This window comes from Capra hircus, chromosome 5 (assembly GCF_001704415.2).
Source record: "Capra hircus breed San Clemente chromosome 5, ASM170441v1, whole genome shotgun sequence".
Classification (NCBI taxonomy): domain Eukaryota; kingdom Metazoa; phylum Chordata; class Mammalia; order Artiodactyla; family Bovidae; genus Capra; species Capra hircus.
This window is the reverse complement of record NC_030812.1, coordinates 27,095,969-27,112,802: the sequence shown is the minus strand read 5'-3', so window position 1 is coordinate 27,112,802 and position 16,834 is coordinate 27,095,969. Positions and strand designations below refer to the sequence as shown.

The 16,834-nt window shown below is 45.8% G+C and overlaps 1 protein-coding gene across 1 annotated transcript; it reads right to left on the bottom strand.

The window, feature by feature from the left end:
• KRT5 (keratin 5) lies at positions 10,291-16,547 on the bottom strand. The gene is given in 11 exon segments (XM_018047718.1): positions 10,291-10,875; positions 10,877-10,962; positions 11,435-11,469; positions 12,242-12,462; positions 12,691-12,816; positions 13,164-13,328; positions 13,932-13,981; positions 13,984-14,026; positions 14,137-14,197; positions 14,957-15,171; positions 15,736-16,547. Coding segments are annotated over 11 exon segments (1,779 nt in total). The 5' UTR covers positions 16,294-16,547; the 3' UTR covers positions 10,291-10,656.

The following is a 16,834-nucleotide window of genomic DNA, read 5'->3' as shown; positions in this document are numbered from 1 at the left end:
AAAGAAAAATTTGCCAACCCCTGGCTAAGAGCAAGAGCTCTTGAGACAAGCAAGGTACTTAGGCTCACATATTTTTATGCAAATTACTCATTTTTGGAGCTGTAAACTGAGGATGAAAATAGTACCTATCTCACAGTGCTGTGAGGATTATGTGAAATAATTCATGTAAAGGTCTTTATACTCTGTATGCGTGTAAGTTCTCAATCAAGATGAGCTAATATCATAGTTATAATGGAAGTATGAAGAAGTTTGGTGTGTTCAGGGATCCACAAGAAGCTTTAAGAACTGAACACAGAAGCAGTCTGCAAGTGTCTATGAAGGGGGAGAAAATGCAACCAGCATTGCCGGTTTGCACCACATTAGTAAGGACCAAAAGCCACAGATAAAAGTTTGCTGAGTGTTGCCAGAGGCCATGCAGAGGCATGAGGTCAGAAGTGTGATCTGCAAGTTTGCTGGCACTCACCGCAGCAGTCAGAGGAGAGTTCTACTCCAGAGCAGATGAGGCTCCCTGCCCAAGAGGCTGGAAGAAAACCTGTGGTCAGAGGGAGGGAGAATCCGAGTCCTTGGAAGAAGCCTGGCAGGCTGCCCTCTCCTTCCTGTGGAGTCGAGTTCCCTGGCGCCACCCTCTGCTGGGTCCTTGTCCGGGCTGTGCACACCGAAACAGGCTTCTATCAGCCAGCATAGGTGATCAGATCTGTTCCTCTTCTAGGACTAAGTGTGTGTCTTTTCCAGGGTGGGAGCAGACTCACCCTCAAAGGAAGCGTATAATTCAATTGCAGAAGGAACCGCACATTCACTTCAAGAACTGAACACAGGAGCAGCCTATACTTGTCTATGAAGGGGGAGAAAATGCAACCAGTATTGCTGGCTTGTGCCACGTTAGTAAGGGGCCTATCAGAGGACGGTTTAACTTCAACATGTTATCCAATGCGAAGTTTGGCCTGTGTACTAGACAGCACCAGCAATGTAAAGCATCATGTTTCTTTCATTTTCTGACACAAGTATGTCTCCTACTGGTAGATGTATTAGTCATATATATATATATATGTTCTAACATGATATATATATTCTAATATATTAGATTACTATATTAGAACATACATGTGCTCTAATATATACTCTCTCTATATATATATGTTCTAATATTATATATATATATATATATATATATATATATATATATATATATATATATATAAAGTCTTTTTTCCCCCAAATCTCCATCACCACCTGCCAGGGAATGATGTCCTGGGAACCAGTTCCAGGGACCCTGACCCTGAGTGAGGTCCGCTGACAGGGCTCATGAGAGATGATGAGGGCTCCAGAGACAGTAGAGGTGGCCTTCTTAATCAATAGAAATTGATCAGAGGCCAGACAAGAAATTCAGTGGAGGGGGGAGTCCGAGAGGAGAGACCCTGTGACAGATCCATTCCTGTCCCCCTTTTCCCAGACCCACTACCCTTTTAAGGTCAAGTTTGAGCTTGGTTCATTTGTCCCTGATTTTCCCTGTCTTTGTCTGGGTGTGGGAGGTGCCCTGTGTCCCCTAACCATTTTCAGACTGCCTCCTGGACTAAACTGTACCTCTTTCCTCCTCCCAAGTCTGGTCCTCTGCACTCTTCCCCGGCTTTAGTGCCCAGGGGAGGGTTGTATTCATAGGCAATGGGGACCCACTGATGGTTAGAGAATTGACTTCACAGAAGAAATCTCCTCGGTGATCCCGGATCATGTCCTATAATGGAGCCTAAGGGAGTTATATTTTCCCAGAGGAGCAGGGTGGGGAAGCCAGTCATAATAAGATTAAAACAGAGTGATCGTTCAGGCAACTATGTGAGAGAAACTAAAGCAAAGCAGCATGAGTAACTCTGACAACAGCCAGCCTCCTCCCCAGCAGGCTGCCAAGTCCAGGCTCTACTCTGTGCCCAGGGAGCCTCCATCCAGGCTGGTGCTGTCTTTGATGGCCATGGAATGAGGAAGGCTTTTGTTCTAGGGCCTAGGGATTAACCTGTGTGTACTCTGCCATTTTTTTCCCAGCATGGTGAAAGGCAAGAGGGATCCCCTGAAGCCTGAGCCCGTGGCAAGTCTGCATCAAGAGGGTTTGTTTTGTCTTTCTGCCTCCCTGGGTGGAGCTGACAGATGAGAAGGAGGACCAAGCCATTGTCACATTCCATCAAAAGCTCAAGACTAAGTGCCTAATCCTGCAAACTCCAGAGTAGGATTCCTAATCCTAAGCCTACAAACCCCAGTGTGGGATGATGTCCTTCCCAGGGAATCCCAGACATAATCCTGTCCCAGGGGAGCCCCCATCGAAAGAGAAACACATGCAGCCACATGTGTGAAGGACGGGGACAGGAGATCTGTTGCTGATCAGGGTTCTTGGCCTTCTTAATCAGTAGAAACTGATCAGAGGTCAGACGAAAAATTCAGGCAAAGCTTTTCTGGGGCTCCTACTGCAGCAGAACAAAGTGAACGAAAGAACAAAGTGACGTCGCTCAGTCGTGTCTGACTCTCTGCGACCCCATGGCCTGTAGCCTTCCAGGCTCCTCTGTCTATGGGATTTTCCAGGCAAGAGTACTGGAGTGGGTTGCCATTTCTTTCTCCAGGAGATCTTCCCCACACAGGGATCGAACCTGGGTCTCCAGCATTATAGACAGATGCTTTACCGTCTGAGCCACCAGGGAAGTCACTACAGCAAGGGAGAGTGAAAACAAGCAATAAGAGTCCTTGTCAGCCCAGGGGCCAGCTGGTTCCTTAAAGGGGGTGAGAGTAAGGGTGTGTCCGGAGGTTCAGCCGGAGGGGTGGCTTGGGTGGTTTGCCTCCCCTGCCTCTGGTGATGTTGTATGCAGAGAGCACACACACTCTGCTTTTGCTCTGGGTTTTCAGAAGTGGCAGCTGGGGTGTGTTTTTGGTCTTTTTTGTATTTAATTGTTCATAATTTGCCTCAACTGCCCATGTGCACAGTTATTTTTAATCTCTTTTAGTTTCTTTGTATTTTGTTGCCATGGAAGCTGTTTGTCCAGGTGCAAACAAAGGGTCCCAGGTCCCAGCTTGTCTCAGCACCAAAGATGGAGTGAAAAGTGCAGCCTTCTATGATTTACAGAGTGGTTCAGAAAATACTGAAACTTTCAAAATTGTATTACTTAGTAACCAGGCTGTTTATGAGCATGTATGGTAGAATGTCCCCCTTCTCAAATTTCACACCCACAGACCACCCATATTTGGCAGAGAACACAGTGAAAGATCACATATCTGGATATGATATCTGCGTGGCTTTATCCACGGCTGCAGATAGTTTCTGTCAACTCCTTCTTCCAGCAGGATGGGGCTCAACCATAGGCTGATCTTGGGGTCCAGAGATGATGGAAAAACACCTCCACCATGCTCAGTGTGATGCTCAGTTCAAAGTATTGACTTCTGGAACTGCAGTCCCAAACCCCGAGATGTCATTCCACGTGACTTCCAGTGGGATAAGTCAAGAACCTTGTATTTTTCCGACCTCTTCTTCATAGCCTGGAGGAGATGAAGGAAAGCATTGTGGCTGCCATTTCAACAACCAAAAGTAATATGCAGCAAAAGGTCTGGAATGAATTGGGGTGCAATATAATCTTATAGAATTGGGGCATGTCATGTGCCCTGAGGGACACAAATTGAATGTTTGTACAGTTATAGAAAAAAAAAAAAAAAACCTGATTATTTCCTTCAACTGGTTTTAGTACATGTTCTTCTAAAACCTAGTTACTGACTTATACATTTTTGAAAGTGTCCATTTCTTTTCAACTCGCCCTATACAATACTCTATACTGGTATTGGGTAGGTATTTGCACTTGAAAGTGTAAGTCAGGGATAAGTACATCATTGGGCTGGGACTGAAGGGCATATTTGGATGAAGAGATAACCCCTGGCTTTCCTAATCAATGTGGGGAAACTAGTTGGAGGAAGAACAATGGATATCTTGTGAGTGAGGCATTTTGATGCTCTGAGGCAATAGTGATGCTAGAGATGAGAACTGTTTTAGAGAAGCTGTAAGGATGGGAGAGAACAGGCTGAACTCCAGGGCTAGTGTGAAGCATGGGTAGGATAAGCAGCAAAAAAGAGCATGGAGAGAGGACAAGGAGCCAGATGCTTGTTTATCATGTGTCCTCAGTTCTCAGTAAAAACAGGGGTTAAAGACGGTCAAAGCAGGGCTCCAAGGGGGGACCAAGGAAGTGTCCAAGAACTCCCAGTGGACTCGCTTCTTTCTCTCTCCACTGCCTCCCTCACATCCCCATCTTCCTTCTTATTTCTGCCTCCTCTTTGAGCTTCTGGTTTTTCATCTCCTCACTTCTGCAGCAGCCACCTCACTACACTGTGTTATTAAAAGAAAAGTATAGTTGGGTGAAAATACTCCAAAACTTTAATCAGACATACCAAGTATCTGATTCAAACAATATGAGCGGATGTGATGCCGCCTTAGACCTGATGTCTTACTACCTCTGTCTTCTGATCAAGCTCCCTTTATTTTAGTAAAGGGAAAATATTGATTGATTATGAATGCACTGGATAATTCCTCCTACCAATTCAGGATGATCTGGAGTAATTCCTACCCTCTCCCCCCAAAAAAGAATTCATCTCAAAATCATCTGAATGTCCTAGAAAGCAAACATGCCTCTGTCTCTTCTGAGATTTCTTGGCATTCAGTGGCTACTTCCATTTGTTAATCCTTTATAATCTCATTTTAGGCCTGGGGTTGGAATTAGTGACAGATCACTGATACTCCGACACAAGTCTGCACAACTAACATTGCACAGGAGGCCTCAGGGGGATCTGATACATTTAACTTCCTTTCCTCTGCTCTTCCCTCAGCCACTCCCAGAAAATACCTTGGGTTTTTCTGATAGGCCCAGAACAGTGCTTAAGATGGCTAGAAAAGTTTGGACTCTGTGGCAGAAACTGTTGATTTGGCTAATCTAGATTCTATTCCCAATTTACTTTTTTCTTTCCCATTTCCCCTTTAGAAGCTTGAAACCTGAAATATTCTTTGTCTTAACTTTTTTTTTTCTTGAGGTATAATTTATATAGAGTGAAAAGCACAGAACTCAAGTGTAGCGTTCAATCAATTTTGACAAATTTTCACACTTCAGTATCCACACAATATCAAGATATGTAACATCTCCATTTCTCCAGAAAATTCTTTTGTGCTTTTTCTCTTTAAGCCCACTGCAATACATCACGAGAAACGCTGGACTGGAAGAAACACAAGCTGGATTCAAGAGAAATATCAATAACCTCAGATATGCAGATGACACCACCCTTATGGCAGAAAGTGAAGAGGAACTAAAAAGCCTCTTGCTGAAAGTGAAAGTGGAGAGTGAAAAAGTTGGCTTAAAGCTCAACATTCAGAAAACGAAGATCATGGCATCCGGTCCCATCACTTCATGGGAAATAGATGGGGAAACAGTGGAAACAGTGTCAGACTTTATTTTGGGGGGCTCCAAAATCACTGCAGATGGTGACTGCAGCCATGAAATTAAAAGACACTTACTCCTTGGAAGAAAAGTTATGACCAGCCTAGACAGTATATTCAAAAATTACTTTGCCGACTAAGGTCCGTCTAGTCAAGGCTATGGTTTTTCCTGTGGTCATGTATGGGTGTGAGAGTTGGACTGTGAAGAAAGCTGAGCCCCGAAGAATTGATGCTTTTGAACTGTGGTGTTGGAGAAGACTCTTGAGAGTCCCTTGGACTGCAAGGAGATCCAACCAGTCCATTCTGAAGGAGATCAGCCCTGAGTGTTCTTTGGAAGGAATGGTGCTGAAGCTGAAGCTCCTGTACTTCGGCCACCTCATGCAGAGTTGACTCATTGGAAAAGACTCTGATGCTGGGAGGGATTGGGGGCAGGAGGAGAAGGGGACAACCGAGGATGAGATGGCTGGATGGCATCACTGACTCGATGGACGTGAATCTGAGTGAATTCCGGGAGTTGGTTGATGGACAGGGAGGCCTGGTGTGCTGTGATTCATGGGGTCGCAGAGTCGGACACGACTGAGTGACTGAACTGAACTGAACTGAACTGCCCCTAAACAATCATTGTGTTGATGTTTACACCTTGAATCAATTTATTTTAGAATTTTATATAAATGGAATCATACAGCCTATACGTACATATTTGTAAATATATATGTATATATTTGTGTGTCTAGATTTTTTTCAGTCGGCAAAATGTTTTTGAGATTCATCCAGATGGCTGTGAATATTGGTAGTTCATCCTTTTTTATTACTGAGTGAAGTACCATTGTATGAACAAACCACAGTTTCTTTACCCATTTTGACTGATGGCTTCCTAAAATATTTCCAGTTTGAAGTTACCTTCCATAAAACAGTTGTAAGCATACTTGTGAGTCTTTGTGTTGACATACATTTTCATTTTGCTTAAATAAATACCTAGGAATGTAGTTGCATCAACAGTAAATGTACAACCAGTCCAGCCAGCTACATGGTGTGTGTACATAACCAGAACCATAGTAAATTCCATTCCCCTCTCTCTCTCTCTCTCTCTCTCTCTCTCTCACACACACACACACACACACATTTACACACAAGTAAATGTCTATGTTTTCAAAAATGATTGAATCATTTTTTAAATACACTGCAATTTTTAGAGCTATTTTAGGTTCACAGCAAAATTGAGCTTAAAGTACAGAGTTCCCATATAGTCCCTGACCCTTCACAAGCATAGCCTTCCCCACCATCAACATCCCACATCAGAGTGGTACATTTTTTACAGACGATGAATCTACACTGCTGTAAACATCACATAACTGGTTTTCGTGTGAACGAAATTTCAGCTCACTTGGATAAATACTAATTTGTGCAATTGCTGGGGTGCTCGGTAAGACTATGTTTTTTAAGAAATGCCCAAATTGACTCCAATGTGGCTGTATCATTTTGCATTCTGGCCAACAGTGAATGAGAGTTCTTGTTCTACATTCTGGACAGCATTTGGTATTCTTGGGGTTTTGAATTTTTACCATTCTAGTGGTGTGAAGTAGTGTCTCATTACTTTAACTTGAATTTCCCTAATGAAATATGATGTGGGCATTTTTTTCATATGTTTGTTTGCCATCTGTATATTTTCTTTGGTGAAATATCTGCTAAGATCTTTAGCCTATTTTCTATTTGGATTATTAGTTTTCTTATTGTTGAGTTTCAAGAGCTCTATATATTTCAGATAACAGTCTTTTAAAAGGATATGTATTTTGCAGATATTTTCTCCTAGTTTGTGGCTTGATTTCTCATTCTCTTGACAATAGCTTTTGCAGAGCAGAAGGTTTTAATTTTTTTTCACCCTTTAAATTTTTTATTTTGTACTGGGGGTATAGCCAGTTATCTGCTATTCATTTCTGATTTATTTATATTTTTGATATGAACATAGATTGTACACTTTCATTCTTTCTACTCTGATGAATGTTGACAGCTTCTAAGCCCCACCCATCCCCTTTCCCCTTCTGCCTACAGCTGAGAAAACTGGTAAGCAAGCCAGGGTGACCCCTCCTTTATAACTAGTGGAAATTTCGAAGTATGTGCGGGGTTCCTTGGCCTGGCCCCATCCCTAATCACCGTAAAAAACCCACTCTGGTCTCTTTTAAACAATAGTGAACCCGCTTGGGAGGCCTGCCCTGCTCTTTCCAGAATGCCCTTTTATGTGAGTAATGTCATTTTCATACCATCTGTGTGTGTGTGTGTGTGAAGTCATCAGTCTCAACGGTAGAACTACATTTTGAGTGAGGGTGTTCACAATAACTGGTGTTGTGAGCCAGATGTCTAGATGATGACTGCTATCACTGGGATCTTTCTTTTCTTGTTCTGGCTTGCAGTATGGCAATATGCACTTTGAGCTGCTGCATTATGGCTGGTGGGCTCTCTGAGCTGTGTTGCCACCTTCTGTCAAGCTTGCACTTGAGCTGTACTGCTTTGTGCTACATTTACTGAATTCTATCCCGGCCTCTGTTATAGACTTAGCTGACCTATATCAGAAGCTTCAGTCGTTGTCATCTGGAGACAATGATGGGACAATTAGGAGCCCTCCTTAAAGTGTCATGTGTCTCAGTCCAGACCTATCTGTATGTCTCATATTGAGTTGTGTTTCTCGATTCCTTTATAAACAATGACTGATGCCAAGCTCAAGGGAATGACTCTTGTTCTGTGAAGACTTTTGAGTATCTTAAGCAGGCATTGGCCCGCATTCTATGAAGTACTCAGGGGAAAGACTGCAATATATGACCCTATCAGGTGATCACTCATTGGGTGGAAGGGCAATTACACCGTAGCATACTGAGACCACACTCTTAAAGGCAAATAGTGTATGAGAACCCTACAAAATGCTTTGCTGCTGCTGCTGCTGCCTATGCCTCTGTTGCCAAGAAAATTCTCTTCTTGTATTTGTATTTCCCCACATACAAAATTGTATTTTCCCAAGGAAAATACATTGGGCACCCTGGTGGCACAAGTAAGGGGTTAAACCAACTGTGGGAAAAGTCTCAAACCCTGATGATACTTATTTGAGGCCTTCTGAAGGAAGAAATGTATAGATATGAGCAGGGTAGCAAGAATTCCTCTCACAAGTAAATCTAGTAACCCTAGAAAAGAGAGGGGGCACGGCAAGGGAGGGAAGAGGGAACTGGGAGGAGAGAGGGAGGAAGGAAAGAAGGAAGGAAGAGAATCAGAGTGAGGAAGCAAGGAAAGAAAGAAACCTGAAAACAGGGGGAGGAAACAAAGAGACAAATACACACACACACAATTTGATCCAATTGGAAATCTGAAATTTACCAAAAAAATCATACATTAGAAAGATCAAAAGGGATGTGTACTGGCTCTGCACGTCTACCACACAGGTTCTAAATTGACTTTAATGTCTGCAGAAATACACCAGTTGGCCAATCTTCATGGCCTTAATCCATACTGGAGCTCAAATTACACTGGTAATCTCACTAAATTTAAACAAGGTTCGCCTGTAATCTTGAAGAAGTCATTGAGCACCAAAGAGAGAGCAAACAAGTACACCTCACCTTAATTATCAGAACTACTGACTTGCCTCAATTTCACATGATCTTACCACTTATTGCTCCCCGCCCCCAATATATCTCACAGTAGTCATGGACACTCTGATCCAATGAGCAACACACTAAAATTAAATTAAGTCCTCCACACTTGAAAACTGGCTTGTAACAATAGGACTTCATGGACTTTTGGGTATAGTTAATATGCTCCAGTGTAAATGAAAACAGGGCCTTCAAAATTGAAACCCATTATAGGGAATATATTTAGAGAAGGGGTGATTATGCCCACTGTTTCTCCATTCAACAACTCAGTTTGGCCTATTTTTAAACTTGGAAAGAATAAAGATGCCTCACAGTGGGTTACCAAAATCCTAATGCCATTGTCATACCTGTTAAGGTCCCTACCCAATATTTCTGAAATGGTTGGCTCTGTTCAAACAGCAAGTGGTAAATATTTCACTCTTGAGGATTTGGTTGATAAATGTTCTGTTCAATGCCCATTGCAACAGCCTCTGTCACAGTGCTTTCATCTCTGAAGGGACACAATCCATCTCCCCCCACATGCTGATGGGGCACCTCAGCAACCCTGCCATCACACAGTCTTTGCAGGCAAGATCTTAAATGCATGCCAGGAGTGCAGGCATGACATTGCACTGATGAATTCCTGTTCGAAGAGATTCATTAAACACCCTCATTCAGGATCAGCAAAGACAAGCTCATGAAAAGAGGATGGGCCATGATCCCACACATAGTGCAAATTCTGGCCATCTCCATTAAATTCCTGAAATATTTGCTCATTTGAAGGCCCCTGCATCCCTGACACTATTGAGGAACTATAAGCTACTGACCCTGTAAGCACCCACATTATTAGAACAGGACCAACATCTATAAAAGGTGTCTATATGCCTTTTGGAGGCTTCAAGACAATAAATTCCTTATTTACAAATTCGACTTAAGCCAACTTGCAAAATCAGTCCAACTTGAATGGGCCCCCCTCCAACAAGCAGCTCTACTATCTATATAAGCTACAAGTCAAGGAAGCTTCCCCTTCATGCCCTCCAGAGACTCCTTCATCCTAGAGGCATTAGCATCCACCTCTCATGCCTCCTGGAGTCTCTGAACCACCCACAATGGTCACTTTCCTTTCAAGGCCATTCTGTCCCCCTGTGAATCAAAGGAACCAATCACATCTGGACAGATGGACCCTCAGTGAATCTCTAGGTTGGGTGTAGATCTTGAAAAAACAATTCTTCCCAACAGTTTATATTATGAAAGCGTTTTATTGAACACATTCTGGAGATAGTCAGACCAGATGGGATTGGGGTGAGGACTCCGTTTTGATGGTTTAGATACTGGAAAACATTGGATTCTTCTGTCACCGAGGACCAGGCTATAGAGACTCAAAGGCTGCTTGGGAGCAGAGCATAGAATCAGGACACACCAGGCTAGAGACTGGGGGTTGGGCCTTCCAGGAACCAAAGAATGTGGGTCTGCGATAGGCTTCATTGACTAGACTCCAGAAGAGGAGGAAACGTGGCTTGAGACACCACCTAGAAGAGGTGGATGCCACAGGTGGATGCCACGGCCGGCTGCTGGGCTTGGGAGGCAGTGACTTGCTGCAGGCTCTTAGCTCTTGAAGCTCTTCCGAGAAGAGGAAGTGGTGGAGACAAATTTGACGCTGGAGCTGCTGCCCCCACCACTGCCAAAGCCCAAGCTTCGGCCACTGCTTGCACTGAAGCCAGAGCCCCCGACACCGAGCCCACTGCCTAGGCCAACACCCCCGCTGCTGCTGGAGTAGAAGCTGCTGCTGCCACCTCCGCCAAGACCTCCGCCCCAGACCTCCTCCCAGGCCACCGCCCAGGCCACCGCCCAGGCCACCTCCAAAGCCACTGCCACCACCATAGCCTGAGGAAACGGTGTTTGTGACGACAGCTGCAGAGAAAGGAGGGAAAAACTTGGTGAGACCAGCCTGGCAGATTGTTCCTATGCATCTAATTTATTTGATCCTGCTGCTGTTAGCACTGTACGTGGCCCCTTTTAGACAGCTGCAGATGAAGCCCAGAAGAACTAAGTCATTTAGTGAAGCTCCCTAATAGGAAGCTGGTGAACACTGTAGGCAAGGGACGGTGCTAAGTCCCCCCAGGGAATGGGGGTCAGGGCAAGGCTGGGGGCACCGTCCAAGATGGGTAAGATACAGGGCCCACCCTTTAGGAGATAAGACACGAGCCCTGTTGCTTCCTGTCTCAACCTGTGTTTTTGTGCCTGTACCACCTGCTTCTCACTAAGTATATTAAACAACCATTTGGGAGATGGGCATGTCTGGTAGCTAGAAACAGTGGGACTCTGAGTCGCACCAAATACCCTGAATTGTCATCATTGTTAATGTCTGTTCAAAGTTACTTACAGATGTTGACTGGTCCAACTCCTTCTCCACTCAGTCTGAAAGGGAAAATTTGAAATGAGTTAAAATCCCACCCCAAAAGACAGCAGTAATCTCTGTGGATAACTCCAGTAGTCATGTTTAGAGCTTGTTCTCTGAGCTAGGAGACTGCACGCCTGAAAAACTGCTTGAATTAGAGAAAGAGATAGCTCTCTGGAGAGACTTGCTAAAAGAATAGGCCTCAACCTAGGAACAGGTTATCAAAGGAAGATTATAATTCACACTCTCCTCTACCCATTACTTGGAAAATGTGAGGGAGAGGCTGTGGGAACTATACATATGTATATTGTTGCGTTATAGGAGCCACATCTTGTGAGAAGACTTGGCTTGGACAGAAATACATTAAGGAGGAAGTAGGCAATGGGCAGTCAGCTCAGTCAGAAGACTGAAGAAAATGCAGTAGTTTGAGAATCCAAAGGCAGATGAGTTTAACTCAACTGGAGTAATCATGAAAGGCTTCCTGGAGGAAGAAGCACTTGAAGAATGAGAAAGATGTGTGTGAGGTTGCTAAGTTGTTTGAAGGAGAGGCAGCATCGAAGAATACTGGTGGTGGGTCAGAAAAGTGAGTTGAGGTCACATTGTGTAGGTCAGCTGTATGTCAGTGTGTCAGATTGGGCTGGATCTGATCATTGGATTCATGATGGATAATCACCAGGTACAAGGTAGTGGCCACTTGTGTGTGTGTGTTTTGACAGCTGGTAGTGGAGCAGAAGCTCTACTTTATCAAACGTGAGGCCACTGTGGATTTGTGACGTCAGCCGTGTCACCCACCTGCACTCCTCGCCCTCCAGCAGCTTCCTGTAGGTGGCAATCTCCACGTCCAAGGCCAGCTTGGTGTTCATCAGCTCCTGGTACTCCCTCAGCAGACGTGCCATGTCCTGCTTGGCCTTCTGCAGGGCGTCCTCCAGCTCCGCCAGCTTGTTCCTGGCATCCTTGAGGGCCAGCTCCCCACGCTGCTCAGCGTCAGCGATGGCATTCTGCAGGTTGGCACACTAGAGGGGAAGGAAGGAAGGGTGGGACACTTTAGAGGATCACCTGGGCCTGAGATGTCTCTTTCTGAGATTGCATAGAGAAGCCAGCACATTTGCCCTGGTCATTGTGGATGGTGGAATACTGAAGTGCTGGTACCTGCTCCAGCTCTGCGTGTATATGTTTGGAAAGCAAAACAAAGTCGGTTCCCCTTTAAGAACTCAAGCTCCTTCCCTGCCTTCTTTCCCTACCTGTTTTTTAACGTTGTCGATCTCGGATCTCAGCCTCTGGATCATCCTGTTCATCTCAGAGATCTCATGCTTGGTGTTACGGAGATCATCGCCATGGCGACCTGCAGTCTGCTGCAGCTCCTCATACTGATGCCAACGGAAAAGAAGAAAGAGTCCATTACACGAGGGTGGAAATGCTTTCCCAAGTTCACAGGTAGGAGCTACCACAAGGCGGTAAGTGGCATAGTTTTGGGGAGCCTGGAGCCGGTCTTAATTTCCTCTTTAGCCCCTTTGCTTTTCTGTAGACACTGGTGTGAAACAGTGAGATTCTCTATAAGATTCTTGAATTTATGTGGCAGATGTATGCATGTCTCATAATTCCTCCCAATAGGCCTCAGCAGGTCTCAGGAGCCCCATCCTTAGCCTTTGGTCAAGGCCTGGAATACTTGACATGTGTCCTTCCCTCATTCAGGACACTTTGCCACAGCACCCACCTTGGTCTGGTACCAGGACTCAGCTTCTGTGCGGCTGCGGTTGGCAATGTCTTCGTACTGGGCCTTGACCTCAGCAATGATGCTGTCCAAGTCCAGGCTGCGGTTGTTGTCCATGGACAGGACCACGGATGTGTCTGAGACGTGCGTCTGCATCTGGGACAGCTCCTGCAGGGAGATTTGAAGTCAATCATATGAGTCCATTTTATTTAATATCATTCCATTCAAATCTTCTATTCATTGTTCTATGTCAACCTGAGGAAAAAAATAATAACCTCCTACCTATTAATGAAAAACTTAGGTCAGTTAATAAATAATTCAAATCACTACTAAATTTATATTTTAAATTTAATAACTCTGAACATCAAGAAACCCCTACCATGTAACCTCTCAGACTTGACTCTTCTTAGGTCAAAATTGATCTGGAAAGAACTTGATGGTGTGGTTTGCCATGCTGGGAGTTAGCAGAGACAGGATAGTATTCCAGAAAAGGGAGATGGCTAGGAAAAGTATACCTGGGCTTCTAATACCTCACTCTAAATCTCACTCTGCAGACTGATTATTGTAGAGGTCTTTTGCTTTAACTTTAAAAAGAGAGAGAGAATTGGGTTTATTAAGTAATAGAGTGTGAATAGTACTGAAAAAGTAGAAAAGACAAATATGTGCCCATGCCACAGGAACCACTGAAAGTCACTTACTCCTAGAGACCCTAATCCCTGGTGATGTCCCAGTGACCATCTCTCTGGCTCCTGAACAAGGGACATTTCTTACCGCATCGAAGAACATCTTCATGAAGTTGATCTCGTCCATCAGTGCATCACCTTGGCCTCTAGTTCCACTTTGTTCATGTAGGCAGCGTCCACATCCTAGAGAAACATGGGTGGTTGGCACTGCACCCCATTTCCACTCTGACTTAAATGAACAATACCTTAAATGAGCATAACCACAGGCGACAGTTTCTCTGCTACCCACATACCTTCTTCAGCATCACAAACTCATTCTCGGCAGTGGTACGCTTGTTGATTTCATCTTCATACCTGGTAGTAAAAAGGAATGGGAAGTGCTTATCAGAGGATGAGGCCTAGGGCCTGTGCTGCACATAGTCAACTGTGAGCCTACCTTCCCCCTGGAAGAGGCCTCTCACATTATATGGACAGAGAGGGAGGGACACCGGGAGCAAGAACCTTCGGGCAAGCTCCCTACCCATTAGGATACTGTTTCTTCTGTAATTGCCTAGCAGATAGCTATTCTATTAATCTGTAATTCAGTCACTTCAGGAACATTCCTGTAGAAAAGCTATACAGCTTCATTCAAATTTCACATCTAGTCCATTTCTCTAGTGCTTAATTTTTCAGCTTTCATGGCCTTTGAAAAACAAAAAACTAGCAGCCCAGCTGCTGGTTCATAAGGACTAAAGAAATTGTTTAGTACTTAGACCAACCTAGGTTACATCATCAGTTCCTGCTTTGAGGGGAATCCATCAAAAAGTCCATGTTGTGTACTTTGAGTATATTGGGGAGGAAGGTCCCCCAAAGCAAGGATTACATGACTGCTTTTTTCACCAGGTCATGCCAAGGGCACTGAGCTTGTTACTCTGGCTGGAGGCGAAGTATCTTACAGAAGGACTGAGCTTGCAGCTAGAACTTTCTAACCATGGACCTAATTTTTTCCCCGGCACTTTAGATGTCCATGAAATGTATCTGTTTTCAGTCCTTGGGAAAGGCATAAGCAGTGGTCTGGTTATAAAGTATATTTGGTGCAAAGACTCGCCCTGTCTCCATTCTACCCCAGCTCACTTGTTCTTGAAGTCCTCCACCAAGTCCTGCATGTTCCTGAGCTCCGAGTCCAGGCGGCCTCTCTCCCCAAGGATACCATCCAATTGTCTCCTGAGGTTGTTGATGTACTGCTCAAACAAAGGCTCCAGGTTCTGCCTCACGGTCTTGGTGCCCTGCTCCTGCAGCAGGGTCCACTTGGTGTCCAGGACCTTGTTCTGCTGCTCCAGGAACCGCACCTGGAGGGGGCAGAGTTTGAAGACAGAGACGTCTGAATTTCACGTTTCAATGATCAGCTTTCCAGTTTTCCTCCCGTCTCATGCTGTCCCCCTAAATCTTCCCATGGGCAGTGCTTGGACCTGGGCCGAGGAGGACAGGTCCAGAGTGAAGCATCTAAACTCACTCTTCTAGGGGAGACAGGACACTTATTCAGGGCACAAATAGCACTGGCTGTGGCTGGGCGGAGCATGGCCCAGGCAGGGGTGGCTGTAAAGGCGCTCAGGCTACTGTCCAGTGAATAGATCCACCTTTTCATGCAATCAGCCCCGTTACATGGAGCACAGGATGCATCTCTCTTCCCAACAGTCAGTAAAGAGGCTTCAGGGGGTCAACTATGAAGGGGATGAATTAAGACCCTCTCTTCCAAGCTGCCAGTCTAATTAAGAAAGTGGGCCACAAATCCAGGACACAAAGAGAAAAACATAGGAAGATATTTGTGCAAGGTCAGGAAATCTCCCCTCTTCCCACTTCTTTAGCACATACCCCACATTCATGGTGGTTTTCGACCAAGAATCAGTTCTCACCTTGTCGATGAAGGAGGCAAACTTGTTGTTGAGGGTCTTGATCTGCTCCCGCTCCTCAGTCCTCACCCGCTGGATGGTGGGGTCGATTTGCAGGTTGAGGGGAGTCAGGAGACTCTGGTTGACGGTGACCTCTTGGATGCCTCCAGGGGGGCACACAGGAAAGCCAGGACCACCGAAGCCACCTCCAAAGCCAGCTCCACCACCGAGCCCAAAGCCACCACCGCCAGCTCCACCGCCAAAACCAAATCCACTCCCGGCTCCACCTCCAAAGCCATAGCCGCCTCCAGCACCAGCACCAAATCGGTTCCTGAAGCCACCGCCGCTGGCGCTGATGGAAATCCTCTTGGAGCCCCCTAGGTTGTAGAGGCTCCGGCTGCCAAAGCCACCGGCACCGTAAGCACCCCCGAGGCTGACCCTGCCAAAGCCACCACCGCCGCCACCCCCGGAGCGGGACACGGAGGTGAAACTGGTGCGGGAGACGGACGGGGTGATGGCAGAGGCAGTGCTGAAGCTGCGGCTGCCCCCGCTCCGGAAGGACACGGTTGACTGGCGAGACATGATGGCTGGTTCCTAGTGGAGTAAGAGTAGCGGGAACTAGCGGTCGCGAGGTGCTGGAGAGAAAGAGCAGCGCGGGACAGGACGCGGAAGGCGGCTCTGTTACCTGGGAGCCGCAAGCCCCGCTTTTATCCTCTAGACCTGGTTTGGGCGGGAGAGTTGTTGAGCTGTGAATGATTAAGTGGGCTGGGCATGCCTGGGGGGCAGCTGTGAGCTCACCGACACACCTGCGCAGCGGTGTGGGGTGCAAACGCTGTCTTCCTGGCAGGCTCTGCTCAGCTAGGGATAAACTTGCCTCGCAGCCCTGATATCTTGGCAGCGAATAGGCCATGCTGCCAGCAAATCTTTCGACCGGGGCCTGGGGCTGTGAGTAGCCCAAAGAAGGGTGCTGGGAAGCAAGGGGGCATTTGGCCAAGGTCCTGAAGGATCCTTCCAGGATCAGGAATGTCATCAAACATCGCAGCACATTGCACACTGTCCACGAATGGGGGGCAGAGCGAGTCCCCCACTGGCAGTGGTCTGCTCTGCTTATTCCTTTAGGGAG